Raw genomic sequence first — 19,493 nt, forward strand, 5'->3', positions numbered from 1 at the left:
TGTTCAAGACCTTAAACTCTTCACAGAGGCAACGAGGGGATCATTGGAAATCAGAAGGCTACTTGCAAGGTGCAAGTTGAGGAAACTTTTATTTCAGAGGGAGATAGATTCCTAGGCAGCCCTCCAAGTAATTTGAAAACCAAAACTATGAGTCTCCTCAAGAAACTGAAGACATTATTCAGGGAGAATTAGTATAAGGTAAAGAAAATGACTGGGTAGGACATGCCTTGAACCAGGTCATTCCTTACACATGGAGCAATAGCAGCCTCTACTGGCAGCTCACGGGTATCACTCAGAAAGAAGGAACTAGGATCTTCTGAAAGTAGGGAAAGAAGGCAGCTTAGGTCTGGGAAGAGCTAACTTTCCCATAATTCAGACTGAACACAAATAAAGCACCCACCCTAGCTCACTAGGCAGAAGCCTCAGTCTTTCCACTATACTGGGGAAAAGATTCAGCTCAACTGGCATAAGGACACACAACAGGGTGGCTAGGTGTCCATGGAGGTGGGTGTCCGAGTGTGCACACATGCAAGCATGAGTACGTCCCTAGCCACCAGAGCATTGCACCAGGGTCTGCGGCTTTAGAAAGAGGTCAAAGTACCTGTATTTTTAATAATTTCTTGACATGGTAAAAGAATTTTACATTACGATCCAAGGGTGGTAGGGTGAGGAGGAGGGGCAGTGGAACAATCCAACAAACAAAACGGGGAACTGAGAAACACATGGAGGGAAGGGGGAAGGGTTTTAGCTGGAAGGGATCTGGAGGGTGGGTGGGAGCACTGCCCAACTAAAATGCAGTTGGTTTGTTACTGAGTACTATTCGTGGGAAGACAGCATCCTGACTCCTTCTCTACAGAATATCGGGAGTACAAATGATGCATCCCAGGTGGAAATATTATTGGGGGTTGGAAGACAGAGACAGGAATAAGAAGTCGGAAACAGACACTAAGAGTCACTGGCAGGCTGACTGCAGGTATCAACGCTCCAGCCGTGGTAGAATAAAAGAGCTGGGGGCTGATAGGGATTAACACAAAAGCTATTAACAGTTAAGTGATATCTCTGGAAGATTCGAGAGACAGGAGGCAACTCTTCTATAGTTTTGACTTGCCCAGCGCATTTCCACATACACAAACGTGTATATGTATGTGTGTGCGTTCACATACACATACACATACACACCAGTGATTGCTTTCCCCAGAAGCCCGACACTATAAATAAGAGAAATATTTCCCAAAAGGAAAGCCCAACATGAGCAGCAGCGTCCAGACCTCACACTTGCAGACATCTTCACCCCAACCGACAACTGGCTGGGAAAAGGCAACCAGGAGTCAAGCTTTTGCAATAATGCCAAAAAGGGCTGAGTCAGAGAGGCCTTCCCCAAGCCCTCTGCTTCTCATCTCTCTGCTCTCCACCAACTCACCCTGGGTACCAAGAGGCTACAGTATCAGGACGGAGGACGGGCCCAGGACGTTTGTTTGGGTAGATGACAACTAAGACAACCATCACCTCCTGAAAGGTACATGACAGGGATCGTGGAGAGGGAGGGTATGTTAGCTAATGGAGTAGGAGTGTGTGTGTGCATGTCTGTATGGGTGTATACGTACATACACACATGTGCATGTGAAAACGCTCATTATAAAAACATCTGAAGGAGCTTGGGAATTGACTGAAGGCCTAAGGTGTTTCTTGTCATGATCAAGATTCAAGGTGGGATGTACACACATGCAAAGCCCGAAGTCATCACCAGGGCAACTGTGGAAGGATCCAATGCCCCACAGAGGAAAGAAACAGTAACCTCATGTGAGGAAGAGAAGTTCATCCCCCTGCCACCCTAGTTCCTAAAAAACACCTAGCACTTTCCTTCCGGTTCCCTTCAGCTTTTAACCAACTAATTATCAAAAGAAGAAAACATAAAGCACAAGACACAGGAGGGAGAGAGGAGGAGAGTGAAAACACAAGTATTTTTGTGCCAACATCCTGCACACACAAACCTGGAGTTCTCCAGAAATTATGACAGGTTGGGTGTGGGGTATTAGGGAAGGAAATAGAAGAGTTCCTGAGGCCTGAAAAAAGAGGTAAACACATCACAGAACTAGATGAGAGTTTCATTAGACTCTAACTAAAAACAGAGAGGTGTGATTACTATTTCCAGCCAGTTTCCCCATCACGATAGTCATGTAACAAACCAAGGCAATGTCGGTCTTGAGCCAGACTCACAGAGTCCCCTGGCCCTGGCCCTGGCCTCAGTACAGAGTCTCTGCATTGCTGCTCCGGGGCCGTTTGATCTTCTCGATATTTTTCAGGATCATGTCATGTAGAGTGACCTGGGAGAAGAGGTATCAGGGAAATCACATATCTGTACAACCCTTACCTCACCAAGAAAGTGACAGACCCCTCTACAAATTCCCAAGCAATCATCTGCATACAGTAAGCCCTTAATGTCATCAATAGGTTCTTAGTAACTGCGACTTTAAGCAGGTGAGCAAATCAAGTACAGAAGGCCCTCAAATAACCTAGATTTAAATAACGTCATTTTGTTACAATGTTAATGAAAAAAACTTGGTTTTGATATACATCATTTTTAAAGTCACAGTTTATAAAATCTATGGACAACATTAGGTGAGGACTTACTGTATTTTTTTTTTTTTTTTTTTTGAGACAGAGTCTTGCTCTGTCGCCCAGGCTGGAGTGCAGTGGCACAATCTCGGTTCACTTCAAGCTTCGCCTCCCGGGTTCACTCCATTCTCCTGCCTCAGCCTACAGGTGCCCGCCACCACGCCCAGCTAATTTTTTGTATTTTTAGTAGAGACGGGGTTTCACCGTGTTAGCCAGGATGGTCTCGATCTCCTGACCTCGTGAAATGCCCACCTCAGCCTCCCAAAGTGCTGGGATTACAGGCGTGAGCTACTGTACCCGGCCGACTTACTATAATTTTAATCTCACTTGAGCCTGCATTCAGGGTGGCAGCACCACCTCTCTTATACTTCAACTGGGTGTAAATGGGTATTTCCAAGGCCCCAAGTGTCTAATAGCAACTAACAGGTATTGTGCACTTAACATAGTAAGAATTGTACCAGGTTCTTCAATGTGTTATCTCACTTATTTTAAAAAAGCGAATGAATTTTGTGAGTAGGTACTCTTCAGTTCTTTTCCTTTTTTTTTTTTTTTTTTTTGAGACGGAGTTTCGCTCCTGTTGCCCAGGTTGGAGTGCAGTGGCACAATCTTGGCTCATTGCAACCTCTGCCTCTTGGATTCAAGCGATTCTCCTGCCTCAGCCTCCCAATTAGGTGGGATTACAGGGGTCCACCAACCATGCCCAGCTAATTTTTTGTATTTTCAGTAGAGATAGGGCTTCACCATGTTGGCCAGGCTGGTCTCAAACTCCTGACCTCATGTGATCTACCTGCCTCAGCCTCCCACAGTGCTGGCATTACAAGTGTGATCCACCACACCCGGCCTCTTCAGTCTCATTTTATTTTTTTAATTTTTATTTTTATTTGAGGCTGAGTTTTGCTCTTATTGCCCAGGCTGGAGTCCAGGGGCACAATCTTGGCTCACTGTAACCTCCGCCTCCCGGGTTCAAGCAATTCTCCTGCCTCAGCATCCCAAGTAGCTAGGATTAAAGGCATATGCCACCATGCCCGGTCAATTTTTTTTTGTATTTTTAGTAAAGACAGGGTTTTTCCATGTTGGTCAGGCTGGTCTCGAACTCCTGACCTCAAGTGATATGCCCGCCTCGGCCTCCCAAAGTGCTGATATTACAGGCCTGAGCCACCACACCAGGCCTATTTTTATTTTTATTTTTTTTGAGACGGAGTTTCACTCTTGTTGCCCAGGCTGGAGTGCAATGGCACAATCTCGGCTCACCGTAAACTCCACTTCCCGGGTTCAAGTGATTCTCCTGCCTCAGCCTCCCAAGTAGCTGGGATTATAGCCATGCGCCACCACACCCAGCTAATTTTGTATTTTTAGTAGAGATGTGGTTTCACCATGTTGGTCAGGCTGGTCTCAAACTCCTGACCTCAGGTGATCCACCTGGCTTGGTCTCCCGAAGTGGTGGGATTACAAGCATGAGCGACTGCACCCAGCCCAGTCCCATTTTAAAGAAGAAATTGAAGTTTGAGCTTGAACAATTTGCTCGAGATCACACAATACAGGTAGAGCCTGGTTGCAAACCTAAGTCTGTCTGACTCTAACACCTATATCTTAACCATACTGTACTGCACACCCCTCCTCTCAGGTAGAAAGGAGAGAGACACCCCGCTAGATGACTTCATGGTTCTCAACACTCAGATGATGGACAGAATTTGGTCTACTAATTTTACCTCAGACCCTCATCTCAGCCCTTCAGAGAATTTCAAGAATATTCTCAACAGAACTAAGTGAAGCCACAGCAACTATGGACAAGGACTGAGGTTACTCACATATTGATTCCTCAGCTCTGATATGATGAGCCGAAGGCTGATATATTCTTTCTCATCAATCTCTGTCACGGTGCGGCGATAGTCCTCCTGCAAGGAGGGTAGAAGAAAAAGCTAGTCCCCAAGGCCCAACTGTTTCCAGATAGCTCCTTCCCAGTAACAGTCACTGTTCACTATCCTGCCACCTCCACCCTCAGGCCACAAACCGCTTACTTACCACATGGGGATATTTAGCTATTTTAGAAACCAATTTGGCTCTTGTAATATAATATCTGAAAGGAAAGAGAAGAGGAGGAAGCTGCAGGAGACCCTTGATGGTACCCACCACCTCATCAGTCCCCAATGCCTCGGCCAAGCCCAAGCAGCCCTACCTAGAAATCTGGTCCAGATAAGATGCAGCTTCACTCTCAACAGTTCTTAGCTCTGCAACTGTTTCCTCCTAAAACAAACAAACAACAGGTGCATCAAAAGCCACTTCCATGACATCCACAGCAGCCCCAAGGAGAAAGGAAAAAAAGATAATGCAGGGGAGATGAGAGTATCTCCCAAACCACTCTTCCCAGTTTGTAATTCAAGTACATTACCTGAATGGACACCCCAAAGTTGTTTCCATCTTCTATCCTGGGAATCAGGAGCTGTACCCACATTTTGACCTGGAGGTCAAAACATATATGAGGACCTTTGCCTGAAGGCTGAAGCCATTAAGTACACAATTCAGATGGCTGGGGCCAGATGCCAGGAACACAGAAGCCAAAATACCTAGTCTGGCCAGGCACAGTGGCTCACACTGGTAATCCCAGCAATTTGGGAGCCCGAAGCGGGTGGATCACCTGAGGTCAGGAGTTCGAGACCAGCCTGGCTAACCATGGCCAAAATGGTGAAACCCCATCTCTACTAAAAATACAACAAGTAGCTGGGTGTGTCAGCAGACACCTGTAATCCCAGCTACTCAGGAAACTGAGGCAGGAGAATCGCTTGAATCCAGGAGGCAGAGGTTGCAGTGAGCCGAGATGGCGCCACTGCACTCCAACCTGGGTGACGGAGCAAGACCCCATCTCAAAAAAAAAAAAAAAAAACACAAAAAAATCTAGTCTGCCAATTCCCATATCACCCGTACATCCACTGTTTTTTGCACTTCAGGTGGGGTACTTGGGACCGGCCCATAGGTCACTAGCCTGTGCCTCACCGTGTTACATTTTTCAATCAACAGCCGGATCTCAGGTTTCACTTTCTCAATAATGTCCACCAGCTGCTGGTTGCTTTTCAGCATCCCATTGGGCATCACAAACACCTTGGTTCCTGGCAGAGATATGAAGGTCAAATGATCAGGGAAGAGGGAAGGACACAGCATCCCCTGTCTCTCTCTCATTTTCCCTATACCTATCAGATGCTGTGACCTCTGCCGTTGTCACAATCCTACCAAGACACCACTATTAGAATCAACGAGAATGTATGGAACAAAAGAACAACAGATGAGCATCTGAAACATGACAAAAGTCTTAAACCCTCTGTTTATTGGAAAACCAGGTTTAGAGCACTAAATAACAAGCACGTTTGGAAGAGCTTGGAATGCTACCTCTGGGAAGTAAGGTCAGATCTTGCCTCCTGGTCAGGAGAACTAGATCCACCTGCTTCTCAGGGTTGCAAGTCAGGGGTGGGGTGAGGGGAGGTAAGGTAAGGGTGCCTCTTACCTTGGAAGGCTTCTTCACACTCATCCAACCTTCGCTTCTTATAAGTGGGCTAAGGATACAAAGAGGCAGGGATGAGGCTGCTTTTGACACCCACATGTCCACAAGATACCCTTCAAGCAGGTTTAATCCCTTCCTCAGCCTCATAGCTTGTGTTATTAATTTCTGCACAATTTCCTAAGTACACATAAAGCTTTAAGAAAAGGTTCTTGGGGCTGGGCACGGTGGCTCAAGCCTGTAATCCCAGCACTTTGGGAGGCCAAGACGGGCAGATCACGAGGTCAGGAGATCGAGACCATCCTGGCTAACACGGTGAAACCCCGTCTCTACTAAAAAATACAAAAAACTAGCCGGGTGAGGTGGCGGGCGCCTGTAGTCCCAGCTACCCGGGAGGCTGACGCCGGAGAATGGCGTAAACCCGGGAGGCGGAGCTTGCAGTGAGCTGAGATCTGGCTACTGCGCTCCAGCCTGGGCGACAGAGTGAGATTCCGTCTCAAAAAAAAAGAAAAGGTTCTTGGAGGCGAGGCGTGGTGGCTCACACCTGTAATCCCAGCACTTTGGGAGGCCAAGGCACGTAGATCGCTTGAGCCCAGGAGCTCGACACCAGCCTGGGCAACACAGGGAAACCCTGTCCCCATAAAAAAATACAAAAACTAGCTGGACATGATGGCACATGTGCCTGTAGTCCCAGCTACCTGGGAGGCTGAGGTAGGAGGATTGCTTGAGTCAAGGAGTTTGAGGTTGCAGTGATCTGAAATTGTGCCACTGCACTCCAACCTGGGTGACAAAGTGAGACTCTGTCCCCCCTCAGAAAAAGAAAGAAAAGGTTCTTGCCACAAAGCAAATTATGCTGTAGTTGGGAAGACCAATCTTTCCAGAAACACAACACATTAAGTATTACAAGGAATAGGAAAAAAGAACCTATCAAAGTAGGCAAGATAATTAAGGGAATACGTACAAATCTGCTGGTTCCACAAAGGAACACATTATTCAGTCAACAAACATGCATTCAGCAATTGCTATGGACCAGGATCAACGCTAGGTGCTGGGAATACAAAGATTAAGATAGTTCCTGCCGACCGAGTACGGTGGCTCACGCCTGTAATCCCAGCACTTTGGGAGGCTGAGGCGGGTGGATCACCTGAGGTCAGGAGTTCGAGACCAGTCTGGACAACATGGTGAAACCCTGTCTCCACTAAAAATAAAAAAATTGGCTGGGCTTGGTGGCGCGCACCTGTAATCTCAGCTACATGGAGGCTGAGGTGGGAGAATCACTTGAACCCGGGAGGGGCAGGTTGCAGGAAGCTGAGATCGTGCCACTGCACCCCGGCCTAGGAAACAGAGTGAGACTGTCTCAAAAAAAAAAAAAAAAAAAAAAAGGAGTTCCTGCCTTCCAGACATACAAGTTCTGTCAATGAGGCGGTACTACAGACAACAATTCAGTATCATCAGTGTTATAGTAGCATGCGGACACATGACTGATAAGGACTAGCTGTTAAAGATGCACAGCAAAACAGCGATTGCAGTTACACAGCAAGAACTTCATATCCCATAACACTTATCAAGACATGGAAACAAAGGTAAGTAAAGTTTTGTTCAGAGCCACGGGAAAAACCAGATAACCTGATGAAGCTAGTTCTCTTTTTTTTTTGAGACAGTCTTGCTCTGTTGCCCAGGTTGGAGTGCAGTGTCGTTATCTTGGCTCACTATAAGCTCCGCCTCCTGTGTTCACGCCATTCTCCTGCCTCAGCCTCCCGAGTAGCTGGGACTACAGGCGCCCACAACCACGCCCAGCTAATTTTTTGTATTTTTAGTAGAGATGGGGTCTCACCGTGTTAGCAAGGATGGTCTCCATCTCCTGACTTCATGATCCAACCACCTCGGTCTCCCAAAGTGCTGGGATTACAGGTGTGAGCCACCACGCCTGGCCGAAGCTAGTTCTCTTTTATTTGAAACTCACTCTAACACTGAGAGTAGCATTGGCACATTCACTTCACATCATAAATGAAACTCAGGGTCTAAAAGGAATATACCGGAGGCCTCGTGCGGTGACTCACGCCTGTAATCCCAGCATTTTGGGAGGCTGAGGCGGGTGGATTACTTGAGCTCTGTGGTCTGAGACCAGCCTGGGCAACATGGTGAAACCCTGTCTCTACAAAAAATACAAAAATCAGCTGGGCATGGTGGCACACTCCTGTAGTATCAGCTACTTGGCGGGCTGAGGAGGGAGGGTCACTTGAGTTTGGGAGGTCCAGGCTGCAGTGAGCAGTGCTCACGCCACTATACTCCAGCTTGGGCAAAAAAAAGTGACGCCCTTTCTCAAAAATAAATAAATAAATAAGAAATAAAACAACTATACTAGAGTCATCATGTCTGTAACAGTCCTAGTTCCCAGATCCAAATCCCACTGTTGCCTCTGTACATCTTAAAACTGACAAGGAAACAGAGGACAGAGGACCTACTGCTCAATAACACAAAGATAAATATAGGACACTTACACCATCCAGTCCATCATGGCTATTGGTGAGAAGAATGGGGTCAGGGACTGGGAGATTCATGTCAGAGTGGATCTGAGTTAGGTCATGGATGTTTAAGATTGGTTCCTGAAAGACACCCACCCCAAAACATTAATCTTTTCAAGCTGAACAAAGAAGTATTTGATTGAAGAGCAAGAAATGAAAGAGCTTTTACAGTTTAAAAAAATAAAAAGAAGAATCAACACACAATTTGTTCCAGTTCACAGTAATACCAGGGCCAAAAAAATAGGGGAATTTGAAGAAAGAAAAGGGTCTCTCACCTTCAGAAAACTATCAAGTTCTAATAACTTCTTTGGGAAAAAATTTGCCACCAAGTCTTCTGCCTAAGGAGGAGGGAAAATACAGCTGAATTAATATCTGTGGGAAGGTCTCTCTCTCACTCCAGATATCTCCTCTTTGGGAAACTCTCAACCAACATTCATTTTTCTATTTATTTCACTCACCTCACTTGTGATGCGTTCCCTGAAAGAATCAACCTAAAATTAACAAAGAGAGCAATTCAGTACCTGGGGACAGAGGTAAGAGCAGGATGGAGAATCCCAAATCCAACTGTCTTTCCCTCACCTTGTAACTGTAATAAGAAGATGAGAGGCCCCCAGACTGCAAATACTTTATTTTTTTGAGGATCCATTTTTCCATCTCAGGAGAAGCAGGGCTTTGAGGGCAGCACCTGCCTGTCTCCTCTCTCCTCTCCCCTCCCTCCCTCCTGTGTCTGAAGCTGTCTGAATTTGATAAGCAGACAAAAGACAGGTAGTTAGGAAAGATGTGAGCTCACAAACGTGCCAACCCCCCACCCAGACAGACCTGGCCTATGATACCAGGCAGGCCAGCCACCAAGGGCAGGGGCAGTGTCCAGGGACGTTGTTGGGCTGGGGGATTTCCAGCTGTCACTGGCCTAAAGCCCTGAGTCCAACACGTGTCCGCGGAGGTGTCCCCGGGACTCTCCATCATCAGACGCGGTACAGAAAGCCATCCTATATTTTCCTCTCCCGCGAAGCCGACCCCGGGAGTTGGGGGCTGGGCTGAGTCGAGCGGAAGCTCAGAGCTGGTATCCCCAGGGAGACAAAGACGCCATGGGGAGTAGGAAGCCGGTCAGACTGCAGGGGGATCAAAGCGAGGGGCAAAAAGGCCGGACCGGTGCCGCTACCTTGAGCTTCACTTCCTGATCCACCTTCAGCAACGAGGCCATGGCCGGGCCGGGCCGTGTCCGATCCGCTGGACACCAGAGGCGCTGTGGATTCCAGGGAGGGGGCCGGAGGGACCTGAGAAATCTCGGCTGACCTCGGGACCCGGCCGCCCTCGCTGGCTCACTCACTGCTCGCTTGCTCGCTCCCTCCGTGCCGTCCGCCCGCCCGCCGGCAGCCTGCTGCCTGGTCGCTCTCTCGCTAGCCCTCCCGGCTTTCGCCGCTCACGCCGGAAACTGCGTCACAGCCAATCGCCGAGACTCCTGCGAGGCTGTGCACGTGCGCTGCGCAGCCGCGATGAGACTCGGTTTTGGACGCTCCCAGCCGGGTTCACACTGCCGGGGTAAAGTGTTGGGTAGGGGTGAAGTAAAAAGGAGAGCTGTGGGGAATGGTGCGCTGAGAACTGAGCCTCCGAAAGACTCGGAAACGGTGCGACCGTCTCTGTTGGCCCGGAATTCGCCTTCACCGAAGGGACCTCAGTCGCTGCAGTCCCGGGGACAGCGCCGTCGCGCCCCAGTGACGTAGGCTCGGGGAAGTCGGGGACCCGGGTGCTGGGTTCGGGGGTGTAGTCCCTGATTCCCGCTGCCTCTGCCCGTTTGCCGAGGCTCAAGTGTTTAGGCTAGAGCGAAAAAGACAAGTGCGGTTGTGCCAAGCTTTCCTGGTACATTTCCCTGCCAACTGACTGTCGTAAGCTTCCGGACTTCAAAGATCAACTACCTAATGGGCAAATTGATGCCCAAAGTAGGGCAAGACTTGTCCAAGGCGTTTCCAGTACATTCTGAGCCAGGACCCAGATCTCCTAACTTCTATGGCAGTGCTGTATCTATTTGCCTAATGGAAGCTTGAGACTATATCTCTTCATGCACCCATTCATTCGATCTCTCTCTCGACATTGGATATTTCATTCAATAAAATGGGCCAGGGCACTGTCTCAGATTCTAGAAATATGTAAGTTACATATATGGGTTGAAATCTTCTAGTAGCCACAATTAAAAAGTAAAAGAAACAAGTGAAAATTTTAGTCATATATTCAACCCAATTTATCCAAGTCCTTCAACATATAATCAACATTAAAAAATCGAGATCTTATGCATTCTTTTCTCATACCAAGTCTTCAAAATCCAGTGCGTATTTTACACTTAACTGCACATCTCAATAAGAAAACAACACATTTGCAGTACAGTGCTCAGTAGCCATATGTGGCTGCTGGCTTCTGTATTGAACAGCACAGCTCTGGGAAATCATAGGCAAACAAGATTCAAGGTCGCTGGTCCCATGGTGCATAATATTGGAAAAACACCAGAAAGTAAACTGACAAAGTAACTGCAAAATTTGATAAATATTAGGAAACAAGTGGATGACATAGAAAATACCAGAGATCTATTTTAGATCGCATGGCCAAGGAAGGCCTCTGAACAAGTGACAAGCTGTGATCTAAAGGACATAAAGGGGTTAGCATGGAAAGAGTGAGAAGAGCCTTGAGAGGTATAAGTGCAGCTCAGGCAAATGCTCTAGGGAAGGAAAGAGACTGTCTTGAAGACAAAGACTGGTGAGCTGGGAGTGAGGAGGGTTGTTAGTAAACAATCTAGATTAAGTACGAAAAGAGGTCATCAGATTTATATTTTTGGGTCGCTCTTGCTGTTGAACATTTATCCTAGACTGGCCTCTCTACTAAGTGCTAGGAGAATGAGGGGAATACACAATTAAATGGAGTAAAATACAGAAGACTGACTATGGCCTTTGGAATCAGAGACCTATGCCTCAAATCCCACCTCAGCTCCTTACTAACTGGAATCTTGGGCAAATTATTGAAATGCTGAGTCAATTCCTTCACCTGTAAAATGGAATTTTAATAATTAGTAATAAATAATAGTATGTAATATTGTAGTGTTGTGACTATTAGAAATAATATATGTAGGCCGGGCGCGGTGGCTCAAGCCTGTAATCCCAGCACTTTGGGAGGCCGAGATGGGCGGATCACGAGGTCAGGAGATCGAGACCATCCTGGCGAACATGGTGAAACCCCATCTCTACTAAAAAAATACAAAAAACTAGCTGGGCAAGGTGGCGGGCGCCTGTAATCCCAGCTACTTGGGAGGCTGAGGCAGGAGAATGGCGTAAACCCGGGAGGTGGAGCTTGCAGTGAGCCTAGATTGCGCCACTGCACTCCAGCCTGGGCAACAGAGCGAGACTCCGTCTCAAAAAAAAAAAAAAAAGAAATAATATATGTAAAACAATTAGCACAGTGCTTAGATACAAAATAAATAGTAGCCACTGTAAGATAAGTAACTGATCTGTTAACGCTTAGCATGAAGAGGTTAGTCCTTAAATTACAGTAATTATTTTCATTCCTGCTTTCAAGCTCAAAGTCCTTTTCAGCTTATAGAAGGCCACATATAACATAGCCCATACTATCCCTCTTGCTCATAAACATCTAACAGTTTTCCCCCTTTTACTTCTGTTTTCTGTTAACACATTTCCCCGGGAACTTTTGCGATCCGATTTGAAACTTCAGGAATTATTTCCCACATTAACTCCATCCTATTTTAAGTATGCCACTATCTGTATTTCTTTCAGAATTTATAACATCAACCGGAAAACTTAATATGTTTGTGTCTCTTAAAATATGCTTTGTTCTCAAATAATTATGTTTTGTCTCCTTCAAGTAGGTTATAAGACAGATACACATTCTCTTTATTTCCCTTCCTCCTCCCCATCCAAGTGTTTTATATAATACTCTATTCATTCATTTGTTTATTCAGTGAACAACTGGAGGGTACCACTACATTTAACAATAACTATTCATTTCTGGGTGCTTACAAGTCACATGTGATCACTGATGACTGGTCTAATTTTAAATTCATGTCCCGAAATCTCAAATGAGTGCACAACACTGCCTGAGGTCCTACTACATGCTCCTGACAAGTTTGCTCTCCCCCCTCCCAATGACTGTCATACTTTCTCATCTCCCTGAACCTCCAGTATTCCTTCTCTCCCACCTCCAACTTAGGGTCTGGGCTCATTCTTCATTGAGAAAACAGAAGCAAATGAGAACTTCCTCATCATCTCACCACCAAATCTGCCAATCTGCAAAATACTTTCTGCCTTTCCTCTTTCGTTGAAGGAAGCATACCTGTTCCCATGTCTTCCTTTTGTTCCTTGGATTCCATCCCCTTTCACTTTCTCAATGTCTGTGCCCATGATTAGCCCCTCGTTTTCCTACATCACATTTATCCTCTGCTGGGTCATTTCCAGACACGACCAATATCCCCTATCTTGAGAAAACTCCCCCCTGAATCCAGGTTCCTCTGTAGCTATTACTCCCTTTCTGTGCTCTCCTTCCTGGCAAGACTTCTTGAAGTATTTATTGTCTCTTACTCTACTTCCTCATGCCCCATTTACTCCAGTCCACTCTAATCAGACTTCTCAACCCCACTTTCTCAATGATATAATTTTTGTTAGGTTACTAGTGACTTCCATGTTGACAGCACCAGTGGTCACCTCTCATCTTATTTGAACCTCTCAGTAGTACTCAACATCTTAGCCACTTCCCTTCTTAAAATACACACAGCAACCTGTTCTGATCTTTCTCCAGCCTCAACAGTGATTCCCCATTTCCTTTGCTGGCTCTTCCTCCTCTGCTCCACTTCTTAATGGTGGCATGCTTCAGGAGATTTATGTCGTTTATTCTCTACTTACACTTTCTCCCTAAGAGGATCGATGCATGTTCATAGCTTTAAGTATCATCTGTATGCAGCCGGGCACAGTGCCTAATGCCTGTAATCCCAGTACTTTGGGAGGCCGAGGCAGGCAGATCACCTGAGGTCGGGAGTTCGAGACTAGCCTGAACATGGAAAAACCCCGTTTCTACTAAAAATACAAAATTAGCCAGCACGATGGCACATGCCTTGTAATCCCAGCTACTCAGGAGGCTGAGGCAGGAGAATCACTTGAACCTGGAAGGTGGAGGTTGTGGTAAGCCAAGATCGCACCATTGCACTCCAGCCTGGGCAACAAGAGCGAAACTCCATCTCAAAAAAACAAAAAAATCATCTGTATGCTGATTTGAGGGCCCCAGGTTTGTATCTCCCATCTGACATCTTCACTGAGTTCCAACCACCTATTTGATGTTTCTACTTGGAAACCTAATGAGCATATCAAACTTAACATGGCCAAACCAGAATTCTTGATTCTCCCACACATCTGTTATTTTCCTATTCTTCTCCATCTCAGTAATTGACATAACTGTTCACCCAGTTGTTCAGACCAAAAACCTAACAGTCAATCTTGATTCCTCTCTTTCCCTCATGTCTCCACAGTCAATCTGTCAGCACGTCCTGTCAGCTTTCTCTGTATAATGCATCCTGTATGAGTGTGCTTTCCTCCATCTCTTGTTACCCTGGCCAAAGCCACTGTCATCCTTTGCTAGGACTATTACACTAGGCTCCTATCTGGTCTCTCCATTTCCACTCTTGCCACCCCCCACCAACTGTCACATTCTATTCTTCACTCAGCACCAAAATTTATCATTGATTGATTGATTGACTGATACAGGAGCTTGCTATGTTGCTCAAGGTGGTCTCGAACTCCTGGGCTCAAGGGATCCTCCCGCCTCAGCCTCCTGAGGAGCTGGGATTACAGGTGCACACTAGGCCAGCTCAAAATAATTTTTTAATATATCAACCACAGACATGGTAGCATCTACTCAAGCTGAATATCTATACTTAGGGAAGAGAGGGAGAGAGAGACAGAGAGACAGAGAGAGAGACAGATCCCAGAAACCTCAATTCTAGGGACCCGCCCAAGAGAAATGCATAAATATATTCACCAAAAGACATGAACAAGAATGTTCATAGCGACACTATTCACAATAGACCCAACTGGAAACTACCTGGATGCCTCTTAACAGCAAGAGAGATATCTATATTTTAATATAGTCACACAATGGAATACTACAAAGTATTGAGAATGTATGAACTAAAACTACACAAGGTGGGTGAATCTCATGATAAGCAAAAGAAAACAGAAACAAAAGAGTATATCATGTATGATTCCATTTACATGAAATTCAAAAAACAGTCAAAACTCAATCTAGGGTGTCAGAGTTGATGATATTGTTTGCCCTTAGGGTGGGCATCAACTAGAAGGAGGCATGGGAGAGGGAGTTGGATGTTAGTTACATTGACATGTTCATTTTGTAACAATTCATTGAAAATACACATATGATTTATGTCCTTTCCCCTATATATTCTATCCCCCAGTAAATAGTTTCTTTTTAAGTCACCCAGTCATGTCTCTTCCCTACTTACCACCCTCAGTGGTTTCCAGATAACACAGGCCTTCCTGAATGCCCAGTTGAAGTAGCTCCTCCCACCCTGCCCCCCCTTACTCTCTATCACATCACCCTTTTACCTACTGTATTAGCTTCCCAGGGCTGCTGTAGCAAAGTACCACGAAGTGGATGGCTTAGAACCAGAGTTCTGGATGCTAGAAGTCCAAAATGAAGGTATCAGCGGGACCATGTTCCTTCTAAGGGAGCCAGAGAAGAATCTGTTCCAGACCTCTTTCCTGGCTTCTGGCAGCCTCAGGTCTTCCTTGGCTTAGAGGTCACCCTGTGTCTCTTTACATCATCTTCCCTCAGACACAGTACGTGTCTGTCTCTGTGTCCGGATTGCCCCTATTTATTTTTATTTTATTTTATTTATTTATTTATTTATTTTGAGACGGAGTCTTGCTCTGTCGCCGGGGCTGGAGTGCAGTGGCCAGATCTCAGCTCACTGCAAGCTCCGCCTCCCGGGTTTACGCCATTCTCCTGCCTCAGCCTCCCGAGTAGCTGGGACTACAGGCGCCCGCCACCTCGCCCGGCTAATTTTTTGTATTTTTTTTAGTAGAGACGGGGTTTCACCATGTTAGCCAGGATGGTCTCGATCTCCTGACCTCGTGATCCGCCCGTCTCGGCCTCCCAAAGTGCTGGGATTACAGGCTTGAGCCACTGAGCCCGGCCTATTTATTTATTTTTTTTTTGAGACGGAGTCTGGCTCTGTCGCCCAGGCTGGAGTGCGGTGGCCGGATCTCAGCTCACTGCAAGCTCCGCCTCCCAGGTTCACGCCATTCTCCTGCCTCCGCCTCCCAAGTAGCTGGGACTACAGGCGCCCGCCTCGTCGTCCGGCTAGTTTTTTGTATTCTTTAGTAGAGACGGGGTTTCACCGTATTAGCCAGGATGGTCTCGATCTCCTGACCTTGTGATCCGCCCGTCTCGGCCTCCCAAAGTGCTGGGATTACAGGCTTGAGCCACCGCGCCCGGCCGATTGCCCCTATTTATAAGGACGCAGTCATATTGGTCTAGGGCTAAAGTTAATGACCTCATCTGCGACGATCCTATTTCCAAAAAAGGTCACATTCCCCTGTGTTAGTCCCAGATGTTAGGACTTCAACATCTTCTGGGGGCCACCACTCAACCCATAGCATGTGCCATTATTTGAAATGACCTTATTAACTTAGTTACATGTTTATTGTCAAATTATCTCTAGAATATAAACTATCAGAGCAATTCACCAGTATATCCTTTCAGACCTAGAATAGGGACTGGCACATAATAGATCCTCAATAAACATCTGTTGAATCGATGACTGAGGATATGTTGTGGATTATTCACTAATCCCTCAAGCACTACATACACCGACTACATATGCTTCCCAAGTGGGACGGCACACAGAGCATTCACTACGGAACAGTCATTGCCCTCTGTTCCACTTGTATCAGGTCATTTATCACATTACCCTTTATGATATTTACTATTGTATACTATTATTCTCATTTTGTAAATAAGAAAACAAAGCACAGAACAGTTGAATGAATTGCACAAGGTCACATGGCTAGTGGATGGTAAAGAACCAGGTGGTCTCAACTTCCAAATCTTCAGTTGTGACACTATACGCCCTACCTCTCTAGAAGCCCGTTACTTCTCTATGCTTTTCTGAGATGGTGTTAGGGACAGCCAAGCAGGAAGAAACGCAGGACGATGAAGCAGCCACACCAGGACTAGGGGAGAATTCTTTGGGGATGATTTCAGTCACCTCTCCTAAAGGGGCTTTCATGCTGAAAAAGCCAAGAAGAAGGATTGTAAACACTATCCCTAGTCACAAAACCAGGAGAAAAATCAATCTAGTTCCACATATCACATCCAATACCAACTATAAGAAGACCACATACATTTAAAAGAAAAGAAAGACACTTCTGGAAGTGGGAATGACTTTCTAAGCAATATAAGTCATCAAGAAAAATAAGCAGATTTGACTTGAAAATTTAAAACTTTCTAAACATCGGGAAAATACGTTAATTAAAGCACTTCATGAAAAATTGCTACAAATACTGAGAAAAATACTAAGAATCCAATATCTAAATAATCAAAGAATGCAAACATAATTCATAAAAAAGTAACTACTGCTTGAGCCCAGGAGGCAGAGGTTCCAGTGAGCTGAGATTGCACCACTGCACTCCAGCCTGGGTGACAGAGTGAGACGGTGTCTCTTTAAAAAAAAAAAAAAAAAAAGGCCAGGCATGGTGGCTCACACCTGTAATCCCAGGACTTTGGGAGGCCGAGGCAGGCAGATCATGAGGTCAGGAGATCGAGACCATCCTGGCTAACACGGTGAAACCGTCTCCACTAAAAATACAAAAAATTAGCCAGGTGTAGTGGCGGGTGCCTGTAATCCAGCTACTCGGGAGGCTGAGGCAGGAGAATGGCGTGAACCTGGGAGGCAGAGGTTGCAGTGAGCCGAGATTGCACCACTGCAGTCCAGCCTGGGCTACAGAGCGAGCCTCCATCTCAAAAAAAAAGAAAAAAAAAAAAGTAACTACAATAAGTAAATACATAGCAAAAAGTTCAGCCTTATCACCAATGAATGGTGCTAATTAAAATAACAAGGAAGTGCCATTTTTTGCTTTTGTTCCCCAAATATATGATACCCAATACTGGCCAAGGCAATATGAAAACAGGCTTCCTGATACATTACTGGAGGCAGAATATAATTATGTACAAGCACTTTGGAAAATGATTCCCAATGTTAAGGAAGAGACATTAGATAGCCGACACAGTCTTAATTCTGTAATCCCAGTTATGAGTCTCTATCATAAGTAAGTAGTCAGCTCTTCATTGCAGCATTATTGTATTCACCCAAAGGGGAAACAGAATTTCCAGCAGTAAAAATAAATACACTAAGGTAGTACATTTAGTGTAGTGTAATGTAGCCATGATAACTACAATAACTGTGTAGCAACACAGAAAAATGTTAAATTTAAAAAGCAGAAACCTGGGCAACAAAGTGAGATCCCATCTCCTTTTTTTTTTTTTTTGAGATGGAGTCTCACTCTGTCGCCCAGGCTGGAGTGCAGTGTGAGACCCCATCTCTACAAAAAATTTAAAAATTTAAAAATTAGCTGGGCGTGGTAGCGATCACCTGTGGTCCCTGCTACGCCAGAGGTTGAAGCAAGAGGATTGCTTGAGCCAGGAAGTCAAATCTGCAGTGAGCCATGTTTGTTCGTTCTGCTTCACTCCAGCCTGGGTAACAAAGACACTGTCTCAAAATAAAAATAAAATAGACAATACTACATACAATTTTGGGTTAAGCAGTGGTTTCTTTTACACCAAAAGCATAAGCCCTGGACTTTATTGAAATGAAAAACTTTTGGCCAGGCACATTGGCTCACACCTGTAATCTCAGCACTTTGGGAGGCCACACTGGGGGGGTTGCAAGGGGAGACAGGAAATGTTCTAAAATTGGATTATGGTGATAGTTGTGCAACTCTGTAAATGTACTAAAAATTATTGAACTGTACATTTAAAAAGTGTGAGTCTTACAGTATGTAAATTATACCCCATAAAGTTGTTTTTAAAAATGAAGTAAGTCCCTCTGCTCAAGACCCAGCCATCTCATCTCATTCAAAGTGAAAGCCAGAGCTTTACACTCCCTGTAAGAGCCTAGGTGGTAGACAGCTCAACACCCTTACCTCCCTCACCTCATTACCTCCCTCACCCCATTTTCTGTATCTCTTTTCCTTGCCCATCTTCTAGCCACACCAGTCTCTGCTAATCCCTGAACAGGCACCCTCTGTGCTCTTGCTGTTCCCTTGGCCTAGAATGCTCTTCCTTCAGATGTAGGCAAGAATTCCTTCCTCACCTTCTTCAAGCCTTTATTTGAATAACACTTTCTTTTTTTGTGGTTTTATTTTTGTTTTGTGTGTGTGTGGTTTTTTTTTTTGAGATGGAGTCTCCTTCTGTCACCCAGGCTGGAGTGCAGTGGCGTGATCTTGACTCACTACAAACTCCGCCTCCGGGGGGTCAAGCGATTCTCCTACCTCAGCCTCCTGAGTAGCTGGGATTACAGGAGCACGCCACCATGCTCGGCTAATTTTTGTATTTTCAGTAGAGACGGGATTTCACAATATTGGCCAGGCTGGTCTCGAACTCCTGACCTTGTGATCCACCCACCTTGGCCTCCCAAAGTACTGGAATTACAGGCGTGAGCCACCGTGCCCAGCCTTTTGTTGTTGTTGTTGTTTTGAGATCTCGGCTCACCGCAACCTCTACCTCCAAGATGCAAGCGATTCTCCTGCCTCAGCCTCCCGAGTAGCTGGGATTATAGGCGCGCACCACCACGCCCG

General features: G+C 45.8%; 1 protein-coding gene across 2 annotated transcripts; it reads right to left on the reverse strand.

Moving 5' to 3' along the window:
* Window positions 1-65: 65 nt before the first annotated feature.
* Window positions 66-10,690, reverse strand: PSME3 (proteasome activator subunit 3). Of its 2 annotated transcripts, none has more exons than XM_033182898.1 (11): window positions 9,794-10,690; window positions 9,090-9,122; window positions 8,907-8,969; window positions 8,608-8,712; window positions 6,113-6,161; window positions 5,608-5,720; window positions 5,006-5,074; window positions 4,793-4,860; window positions 4,639-4,693; window positions 4,425-4,511; window positions 66-2,324 (listed from the first exon to the last, which is right to left on the reverse strand). In XM_033182898.1, the coding sequence occupies exons 1-11, from the start codon at window positions 9,833-9,835 to the stop codon at window positions 2,244-2,246; spliced, it is 765 nt and encodes a 254-aa protein (XP_033038789.1). In that variant the 5' UTR covers window positions 9,836-10,690; the 3' UTR covers window positions 66-2,243. The 2 variants fall into 2 exon arrangements, with proteins under 2 accessions (XP_033038789.1, XP_033038788.1); XM_033182897.1 differs by lacking the exon at window positions 9,794-10,690 and adding an exon at window positions 9,211-9,363.
* Window positions 10,691-19,493: the final 8,803 nt, after the last annotated feature.

The sequence above is a fragment of the Trachypithecus francoisi genome, unplaced genomic scaffold (genome assembly GCF_009764315.1).
Source record: "Trachypithecus francoisi isolate TF-2019V2 unplaced genomic scaffold, Tfra_2.0 Lachesis_group20, whole genome shotgun sequence".
In the NCBI taxonomy this organism is placed as follows: domain Eukaryota; kingdom Metazoa; phylum Chordata; class Mammalia; order Primates; family Cercopithecidae; genus Trachypithecus; species Trachypithecus francoisi.

Coding starts and splice junctions, on each gene's coding strand:
- PSME3 (XM_033182897.1), bottom strand. CDS start 9,285: ATGGAAAAATGGATCCTCAAAAAAATAAAGTATTTGCAGTCTGGGGGC. Junction 8,713..8,906: donor AACTTGATAGTTTTCTGAAG/GTGAGAGACCCT, acceptor GGTGTCTTTCAG/GAACCAATCTTAAACATCCA. Junction 4,861..5,005: donor ACTTTGGGGTGTCCATTCAG/GTAATGTACTTG, acceptor TGTTTGTTTTAG/GAGGAAACAGTTGCAGAGCT.